Source organism: Harpegnathos saltator, unplaced genomic scaffold, assembly GCF_003227715.2.
Source record: "Harpegnathos saltator strain DR-91 unplaced genomic scaffold, Hsal_v8.6 scaffold235, whole genome shotgun sequence".
Lineage (NCBI taxonomy): Eukaryota > Metazoa > Arthropoda > Insecta > Hymenoptera > Formicidae > Harpegnathos > Harpegnathos saltator.
Window position 1 is genome coordinate 630,601 of NW_020230023.1, and position 10,660 is coordinate 641,260.

The 10,660-nt window shown below is 39.9% G+C and overlaps 2 protein-coding genes across 2 annotated transcripts; one reads left to right on the plus strand and one right to left on the minus strand.

Annotated features, from left to right (window-relative positions):
• The first annotated feature begins 3,643 nt into the window (after positions 1-3,643).
• On the plus strand, positions 3,644-7,194 carry LOC109504613 (ATP-binding cassette sub-family A member 3-like). The gene is made up of 8 exons (XM_025298708.1): positions 3,644-3,805; positions 4,059-4,271; positions 4,356-4,616; positions 4,753-5,066; positions 5,411-5,623; positions 5,654-5,889; positions 5,967-6,183; positions 6,884-7,194. The coding sequence occupies exons 1-8, from the start codon at positions 3,670-3,672 to the stop codon at positions 7,109-7,111; spliced, it is 1,818 nt and encodes a 605-aa protein (XP_025154493.1). The 5' UTR covers positions 3,644-3,669; the 3' UTR covers positions 7,112-7,194.
• An 11-nt stretch (positions 7,195-7,205) lies between these two features.
• On the minus strand, positions 7,206-10,083 carry LOC105191249 (uncharacterized). Its single transcript, XM_011154523.3, has 3 exons — positions 9,578-10,083; positions 8,889-9,373; positions 7,206-8,427 (listed from the first exon to the last, which is right to left on the minus strand). The coding sequence occupies exons 1-3, from the start codon at positions 9,645-9,647 to the stop codon at positions 7,336-7,338; spliced, it is 1,647 nt and encodes a 548-aa protein (XP_011152825.1). The 5' UTR covers positions 9,648-10,083; the 3' UTR covers positions 7,206-7,335.
• Positions 10,084-10,660: the final 577 nt, after the last annotated feature.

Sequence of the window (10,660 nt, forward strand, 5' to 3'; positions counted from 1 at the left end):
AGTGGTGGATCCAAGTTTCATCAACAGTTGTGCAACGACGCTTGAAATCCATTTTATTTTGCTTAAAACGATCCAAACACGCTTGAGAAATACGCATTCGGATACGTTTTTAGTCAATTGTTGGCAAATGCGGCACCCATCTTACACAAAGCTATTTCATGTGTAATTCTTCATGCAAAATATTTCCAATTCGTTCTTCTGAGATGCCTATGGCCTCAGCTATTTCACGCATTTTCATTCACCGATCGTCTAACACCATGTGTTAGACGATCGGTCTTGTTGAATGTTTTGTGGTGTTGTAGCAGTTTTTGCCGACAACCTTCGCGTGGATCATCTTCGAGGCTTGTACGACCAGATTTAAAAAGAGCAGCCCATTTTTTCACAGTGGAAAGTGAAGGTGATGCATCCTTATACACTTTTAACAATTTCGGATGAATTTCTGTTGGTGTTAAACCATCCAAAACAAAGAATTTAATCACTGCACGATATTCAATTTTTTCCATTTTAAAAAAGACAATGACACGTCAATATTAAACTGGTGCTACTACTCGAATGACTCGACAGATCGAAATAAAATTTTACACGGGTTTATATCAGAGATCAGCCACTTTCCAATACAATTATAGTTTGACAGTTTCTAATGCCATCTATGTGTCAGGCCGAGAACTTTTCAGACTGCCCTCGTAAGTAAATTGCCGTTGGAAAAAACGCTTCTTTCGTGAACAAAATCCACGTTATTCACTAAAAACAAACTGAATATTCACATAAACATTCTCAAAAGGTCACGTTCCAAATGGCGATTCCAAGCAATATTGTGTTTAATAATAAGAAAATATACTTACGAACTCGAAATTCAGCACCAAAGAAAATATTCACTTTAGCACTGGTTGCACAAAATGTTCGGGTTTAACGCACGTGGATCTGGGAGACCCGTTTCGAAAATTGAAATGTTTATGCATCAGCTGCTTTGACACGACTGACACAGACAACTGTGGGGGTGGGGGACAAGTGTGATGCCTAAACATTCCCCCCTCTCAATTCCAGACCTCAGATAACGCCAGATAAGAAATTACAGGCTGGCAAAATCGGCGATGACGTGCATGTTCTAACGTTAAGGGTTAAAACGCAAGCAATTAGCCAACCATAGTCGATTATTCTTCTTCTTATCACTCTACGCCAGAGCTGGCCACGATCTGCACATTTCGGGCGAAATTCAGTAGGTGACGCCTACCGTCCCCCTCGCACCGCTCCGCGCTCAGCGGCCTGGGCGACGATCGCGGTGCACTCAGGCCCGTCGCTGTATAAGAAATCAGCTGGGGCGTCACCACTCACACTGAGAGAAAAGTATATGATATTTAGAACTATAATGACATAGTAACTAAATTATAGTCCGAAATATCATATTTATAATAAATATTACGATAATATCGGTAATAATTATGATATAAACATAGTATGACCAACCATATAATATTTTTACTAAGAATTATAGTAAGTTAAATTAAAATTATTGTATGGATGCAAATATAAAATGGTAGGTAAAAGTAACCCTTGTATATAGTCAATATTATCAGAATATTTGCTAAATGATGACAGATGTAACTGTATGAATATTAAATCTCACTATATTTGTGAATGAGAAATTACCATATATGTGGTAAAAGTAACTAAACAATTATTTAAGACAATCATTGACTATATATTTGTGTTTATTCTACTATATTTTGCAGGTTTCCACGAACTATGAAAATATAATTGACGCCAAAATGAACTATAAAATATAGTGAGATTATAGTTGATTCAACTATATTTTTCTATCAGTGCACCTACTGAATTTCGACCGAAATGTGCAGATCGTGGCCAGCTCTGCTCTACGCGAGTAAGCGACTGTGACTGGCCAATTTCTTACCGCTGGGCTTACCCAAGATAAATCTTACGCCGAGCCTCGACGAACGTTTCGCTTCAGTAGTTCAGGGATCGTTACGTCATGTCCGTCGACGTGCATTCAAACGGAAGCGTTCGACTCATGTACTCGCCCATCGCGGTACACAGCGGGCCGATCGCGTTAAATCTCCTGCACAATGCGCTGCTGCGTTATCACACCCGATCGGAGGATCACGCGATCGAACTGACGAGTCGGCCACTGGTGAACCCGGGACAGGTAATCACCCCCTGCCGTTAATTGAGCAACGAAACTGCCGACGGCGACGGTACGTTACATCGCCGAGCAATTTCACTGAGCCGCTTTCAATCAAATTGACCTTGCGAGCGCTAGGCTATTTTCAAGAAAACTTTCAAGACACCATCTTCACAGTGGCAGCATCTGCTGGTCGGTCCGCGGAGCGTAAGAAACTGGGAGAACGCCGTAATAGCGATAACCCTGTTCCTCCTGCTACCCTCCATCGACATGGGTATACGAGAGCTGAACACCCTCTCGAAAATGATGCAGACTAACGCGGTCGGCATGTCCACTCGGATCTATTGGATCCCGACGTACATTGTCGACTTCCTCTTGTACTCGTTGTCCATAATAGCCCTCGCGATCGCGACTTTAGTCGCTTACCAGCGCACGTTGCGCTTCTCGGTCGTGGAGGTCGGTAAGAACCATCGGATCGATTAACATCTCAAATATCCTTGCAATTCTTTTCGCGATTTAGAGGAGCAGCCAAAACGCATTCACGTTTCAAAACGGCTCGTGAGTCAAATTCATATTTTGATAAAAGCAGCCTGCGAGAACGATAAAATGATGATAAAAACCGATCTGCTCTTTTTCTTTACAACAGGCGCTAATATTCCATTTCGATATTTATTCCTAATGTGTATTTCTAATGCGTTTTTCGAATACGTTCAACTTACGTCGCAGAAAGACTGCGAAATATTCTTCACTCGCGAAAATTTTACGTAACACAGTAAACGCGCACGATCGAACCGTGAATCGCCGATTAAGGCTCGGAACTGGAGGGTCAGATTGCTGAAAAATCGTGCTTGTTTTTGTGACGAACTGAATAAATGTGCAAGAATGAGAATTTTTGATATATTTATATAACATATGAAGAGTAGACAAATTTTGTTTATTAACAAATATTCATATAAATATACGTCCACTTAAATTTTAAATGCGTTTGTCTCGAAATTTTATTGTTCAACTTTTTGCAGTGATTTCTCCGAAACTGAGCTTCGTATCGATTTGAAATTTTAAAGCAATAATATTTGTTCATCTGGCTCTCAGGTGAACCATGGACAACTCCGTCAAAATATTTCATTTCGAGATATTAATTTTTTTATTGTAAAAGAACTAAAAAATTTGAATTTTTTCCTAATAATAGCTGCCATTTTGTTAATTTTGTTCGATTCTTTTTTTTTTTATAGTGCTTCACCGGATAATGATAAGCCTCCTTGAGATTTCTAGCTAAAATTCGCTCTGATCGGACCACCGAGAGCCGAGATATTACTGTAAAAACGACAACTTAAAAAAAATAAGGAGAGTATATTTCAGCTACATATATCGTATATTTATATGAGTACTTGTTAATAGACAAAATTTTTCTACTCTTCACATGTTGTATAAATATACCTAAAATTTTCATTTCTGCACATTTATTCAGTTCATCGCAAAATATTGTGAAAAACAAGCATGATTTTTCAGCAATCTGACCCTCCCCTTAATGGATGTTTCCAGTCCAGGTGCTGCTGATATTCTTGTGTTACGGAAGCTGCGCCATTCCGCTGGGTTACTGCATACAGCTTTTCACGCGTAAGCCGGAAAACGTGTATCTAACGGTGATAATTATCAACGTCATAGTGGGTTAGTAACTCGATCAGCTCGGTAACCTCGCGAGTTACTCGTTAGAGCAAGGTTTGGCGTCGAGCCGATTAAAATTGCTAGGAGATTTGAAAAATACACCTGAAGCGTCGCTGAATCTTTTTGTTTTCATTAGATTGACATGAGGTGCGATCGAGCGGATCGAAGATCGACACACGATCTGAGTGATTCGATCTCGAGCCTCGTGTGTGCGCAAGATTAAAATATAAAACAGCGTATAAAATATCTTTCGCAGTATTATTGGTCAACGGCTCTGTGATATTCCCGCTGGCCTTTCGCGCATTCAGCGGCGGCGGAAGATACATTCTCGAAGCGCTCGTACACGCGTTTCCGCCGTACGTGTTGGCTTGCGCCCTGAGCAATTACATCATGCTGAATCTGTACAACAGACAGTGCAGTTATTACAATACCTGCGACACGGAATTTTACATCGAGGATCCTTGCTGCCGTGAGTTCGATCGCAGAGACGAACGTGGTGACGGACGAATCGGTTCGCACGCTAAATAACTTCGACGTCTGTTGGAATTTTCAGAGAACTGCAAAGCCGAGCACTGTTACAAGCAGCTGAACGTAATGCTGATCAAGCAATCCGGTGCTGAATATCATCACTCGGTTGTGGACGATGTACTCTTAATGATATCCCAAATGTTTGCCTTTCATATATTGCTGCAGATTTTCGAGCAGAAAAATCGCAGAAAATGGAACATTTATTCTGTGTCTCCTGCGACGGACGATAACGTCGTAGAGCCGGAAGTCGCGGAGGAGAAGAGGCGCGTTGAAGAATACATGAAACGTAAAATATGTATATAATAGGAAGGAAGGAGAAAATTCTTTAACTTAATGCGATGTCACACGATAAGCGAAACGGTTTGTTCTCGACAGAAGCATTTTATTCCATTTCTTCTTTCATTTCTCTCCCTTCTGTTTAGAGTTTGAAGAGACAAAATCACTCCCGCCGCAAATCGCGCTCGTTGTCCAGAATTTAAAAAAGGAGTATGCGGAGAGACCGGTGGTTCGAGGAGTTAATTTCTGTGTAAGCGGAATCGCCGAAAATTCGGCAGAAACATTTTACCGTGTAAACAGAAATATTTGCATTCAGATTCACAAGCAAGAGTGCTTCGGCTTGTTGGGATTTAACGGAGCTGGAAAGTCGACGATATACAAAATGCTGACGGATCAAACGAAAATGTCGGCCGGAAAAATGGTGATGTACGGTTACGAATTAACGAAAAATCGCGAGATGGTGAGTCGCTATAACGTGTTATATAGTAACATTAGTAACATGTCGCTATATCCGACTTGAAGTTTTTTGGTCTTATATTAATCCTATACAAATTCCGTCAATGAGGAAAATCTCGAGATACTATACTGTACAGACTCTTGTCCTTTTTTTCATGTTCTTAGAAACAGGAATGGTGAAATCATATTACTGTGCCAACATATTCCACGTGTTTTATTTTATTTTTCGTTTCTAACGAGAAATATTTAATTTATATCCAAGCTTAATTTTTTTTTCTAAATTATGTTAGCCATAATTGTTGGTACTGGGGGCATCCAAATGTTCTCACGCGAGAAAATACTTTCAAGTTTATAGGTATGATAGGGTATTGTCCACAAACCGAGGGACTGAGTGACTTTATGACGGGAAGACAATATTTGCAACTTCACGCCGCACTTCGCGGTGTTCCGTACAAACATATCAATGACGAAGTGAACAAGTGGCTGGATGTCTTAGGTCACGTAACTCGGAAACTAATTAGAAGCCTTGAACTTTTTCCCTTCATTTTCTACAAACAAATAACTAACTACTATAGTAGATTATTTAAATAAGATTGCACTGAAATTAAATCAGCAGATATGTTGGACTTTGAGAATTTAATAATCGCAAATTGCCCGTGGGGAATTCAAAGAAAGATCTGCATCTTGCAAAGTCTGATTGGCAACTTGCCAATGGTGTTGATGGACGAACCTTCCGCTGGAGTCGATATAATGACTAAGCACGCTCTTTGCGAAATCTTGCAACAAGTACGAGAAATGGGGAGAACCGTACTGATTACTACGCACAGGTTCAGTTCAAAAAGCTTGATGAACAAAACTTATGTGTCAGAATTGATTCCTTAGAAATCTCTTTTATGAATCTCAGTATGGGAGAAGCGGAAGCAATATGCCTGCGCGTTGGAATTTTGGTCAGTGGCCAGTTTACCGCGATTGGATCTTGCGAGAATCTAAAGGCGAAACACGGTCGCAATTTTATATTGAGCATCAAAGTCATACCAGGCTTTCAACTTGAAAACCTGGAGAAAATCAAGAAAATCATCAACGAGGCTTTTCCAACTATAAGGTTCAAAGATAGCTACTTGGTAAATTGGATATAATTTTTCAGCAAGCCTTTTTACAGATATAAGTAAAATATTTATATTTCTTTACACATACAAACACACATACGCTAAAATGTGCAGTATTAAGAGAAAACATATACAAGGTGTAACATCAATATACAGGTCAGTGTGACCTTCCCTCATTCGGACGGTAATACAGAGATTGCCGAAGAAATCGTTCGTTGATAATGATACTTACAATGCTCCCAGTTATGAGGGAAATCTGCAGGAAATAACCGCTAGGATATACGCCTTATGAAAGGATGCCACACACTCAAGGTTATTTCTTATAATTCTATGCACTCTCGTGTGACACATCCGCAAATTATTGGCAATGGCAAATGTGCTTGTATGAAGATTATTAATGATCTGACGAGAGCAACGAGTGATTTCTTCAGCAACCTCTGCATTATCATCCGAATGGGACAAGATAATCCGTCATATTAACCTGTATGTTAATGTTACATCCCATTCAAAACAAATCGAACGCATTTAAAGATAGCACCATATCCGGGAAATATAAAATAGATTTAATTAACATTTTATTAATATGGGATATTATAGTTTATTTATAAAAAAAATTATATCTATGAAATATTACAGGATATTAAAGTTAAAGTTAAAGATTAATTGTAATTAAATTACAAGAGAAACAGATCTGTTTTTATCCGACTTTTTACAGGGTGTTCTTAAATATGAACTCGAAAGTGACATTTTGTACAGTTACGTGTTCGACAAACTGGGAAAGTTGAAACAGAGATACGTGTGGATAACGGACTTTTCGATCGGTCAGCCGTCCATGGATGAGGTATTGTTAAATTTTGTAACCGAGCAGGAAGAACCGCCCGAGAAATTAACACTTTATAGACGTATCTGTTCCCGGATTGCGCGTGTTATTCGAAAAGCTTAAATAAAAATATATGGTATTGTCTCTTTCGGATATACAATATTATTTCACTTATTAAACATACATGAAAATCTCTTGCGTTCTCTAAAACGCGTATTTCTTTTATTAATTAAATCTTAATGATTACAAATTCATTGAGCCACATATCCCCTTCGCGATTATTTTTCTTAAGTAAACATTCTACTATTATATTATTTTTATATCATTTCTATATTATTATCATATTATTATTTACTACATTCTTCCGTTTTAATTTCTGATTCACTAATATGACGACAAATTTCACTGATACGACTAGCATGAAAGAACTTCCGTTTGTCGGGTAATTTCTTCGAGGTAGGAGTGCTGTTGCTCAAGTTCATCTGCTCTTTTTGAATCTGTTTGTTTGTATCTAAAATCGCACAGTTCTCTTTGTCTCTTTTATCTTCTCGTGTAATTGTTTTTCTTCGTTTTCGTGCTGCTCGCGGATCTCGTGAGTCCTCATGACCCGAGTCGTTGGATTTTTCAAGCAGTTTTCGATTCCGTACAGAAACCTTTTTCTTGCCGTTATTAACGTCTGTTTGATGTTTCTTCGATTTCTTACGGCGCTGAATGCGACTCGCTGCGCTCGTAACTTTCGCTTCAGACTTATTGTTCTCATCCGTAACGTACCGATCGCTCCTCTTTTCTACGTTCAAGACTTCTTTCTCAAACTGCTTCGAGTCGTCTGACGGCTCTTTTGCATCAAATAATGTCTTTCTTCTTGTAAATTGTTCTTGCTTACATAAATCGATTTTCTTACTGTCCATAAAATCCCGCTTTTTATTCTCTTTGACGTCACTATTTTTGCGCTCTTCACCTTCGACGCGAAGTGAACTTTCCATCTCATTATCATGCGCAGCGCGCATGATCTCTTTATCTTGTTCTTTATTCTTGCTCGCTTTTTGCTTTTTGTTGCCTCGGTGGAGATAAGTAGACAAGAATCCTGTGGCTTCGAATGACTCGTCGGAGATCTCTTTCACGTCCGACGTGATCGGCTCCCAAAGAAATTCAGTTTGTGATTCATTAACCCACTTGAATGCGGAACTCAGGTCGTTTTTCAAAAAAGGCTTAAAATGCTTGTTCAATCTTTTGAGCAGACTCGCCGACGGTTCTTTGCTATCGTCTGTATCCAAGAGCAGTTTGTAGGGTCTCACTTCGGCAGAATTATAACACAAGTACAATATAACGTTACAAATCGCATCGTTCTCGATGTCTTTCACTCCTGACATTACCAGCTCGATCTGACTGATTCCGACGATCTGAGACACGCGAGCGTTTTTAACGTCGGCGAGAAAATTCTAAAAAATAAAAGCAGAATTTTGTAATTTATAGTTTATCAAGAAACGAACAAAATGTCGTGGTAAATATTCAATTAGCCAATCAATTTTAATTTAGCATCAGATTGCTCATTTACCAATTTATTTATTCATATATTTATAGAAGTTTATTTATTTATAGAAGAATCTCTTTTCACATACTTATGAGAGAAACGAGATTTTATGTAGAGATTTTTTGAAGGTTGATAAAATATATACAAAATATGTATAAAAAATGTATAAGATATGTAGAAAAGTCACATAAATCAAACCAGACTAGCGCGAATCTGAGTTATGCGAATTGTCGCCAATAGATATCGATTGATCTACATTCGCGCGATACGCGTACGAAACGTACAAAAGGAACAAGAAAACAATAAACATTTCGCGAACGCTTAATATCCGCGATTCGTGCGATTTCAGTCGCATTTTCAGTCAATTACCCGCAGTTCCTCCAGCTGTTTCGCGCGACAGATGTAGCAGTCCACGTGATGCTTGCAGCTCTTCAAGAACTGCCTCACGTTATTCAGATCTTCGATCGGATGCCGCGATAATATCCCTTGCACGTCGATGGACATGGGAAGTACCCACTTCCCCAGTTTTCCGCACCCGTGACTGTCCATTAGAATCTCCACCGCGTACGGCTCGGCCCCGGTGACGCTGTCTGCACCGGACACCTCGAAGACGAAGCTACCTTCGCACTTTGTGCACCGTACCCCCGTGAACCGGTACAAATCGTAGCGCAATTTCGTCCGTATGTCCAACACATTGCAACGTGCCGCGGTTTCGCCGTCGCGCGACGCGTCTGTCGGCAATTGCAATTGTCCGAACTTCGGGGTTTCGAGCCTGCTCTCCAACGCGGAGACGTACGTTCTCAGCAGAGCGATCTGGCTCAGCAGCTTTCGTCTCCGCTCGTGATCAGCTAACTCTAAACGATGGGAAGTTTGTCGATGAAATCTCGACCGCTTGAACCGCGATGACCCCCGCGTCTTTGCTCAAATCGCGCATCATCACGTTTAGCCAAAGGAATTTTATGAAACGCGCGACCACGTACTGTCAGCTGTGTAACTTTGCCGTTAAACGTACTTTTTTTTTTTTTTTTTTTTTTCACGGAAAGACAGAACAGACATACTTGCGCTGATGGAATGATCCTTATTCGATTCCACGTCCAAGGGAGGTACAGTTTTCTTTCTTTTAGCCATTGAATAAGCAAACGCGACGGACAAATGGAATATTATTATTCTTGATTTCAATCCGAAAGAGAGAAAGAGAGCCTAAATTGTGCAGCTCTTTCATCCTTTGGACCTAATTCACTTGATGCAATTAGATGTCGCGGAGGCGCACGCTTTATGCAATAAATGTCCACAACAACGACAATATTGAACCAAACGAAAGTATCTTCAACAGTATTCGATACAATGTGGCTATATTTATATCGTCACATTTGATATTTGAAATCAAATCTGTGTCGCGTAATCTCGATAACATTCGTAAGACCCGACAAGATTCGACAAGACTTATTTATATTTCTTCACTGCGCATTTAATCCCCGATACAGTCTGAGTCGCCGCGCAAATGCCGAACTTAACCTAAGGTCAAATAATATCTAACGTTTAATCTGAAGTCACTAATGATATAATTCGCACACAACTTTTTATGAACCGCTCTCTTGCGCGTGCGCGTGTACGTAGTTATTACACACAATTTATTATTATTACATATATTTCTGCCTGCGCCATTTTAACTAGCAAAATCGATCACAGCAGCACACGCGCATCGTGATGAAATGAAAAATTTTTTCTCAATGTTATTACACACGCACACGCGTGGTGTTATCGATTGGGAAAATGTGAAACAAATGTAAATATTTTATGATCAGTGATGAAAATAATCGAGAGAATCGCATTACCGATCACGATTAAAGAAGAAATTCTCCACTCGCCCGAACTATTACCGTGAGCCGGTAAACTCGACATCGAAACGCCCGATGACACTTACCAGTCACCGGTAAAATTGCAATTCTCTTCGGCACACTTTCGCGCTCACCCCTCCATACCTGAAGACACGCTACATTCGTGTGCTAATTCGTATTCAGTCCAAATAAACATTTCCCTCTCGAAACACACCAGATAAACCAGGGCACTTACCGGAGGAAAATACAAACGCAGTGTCCTCGCGATCGACATCAAATTCCGTACACATTCGCAAGTGTCGA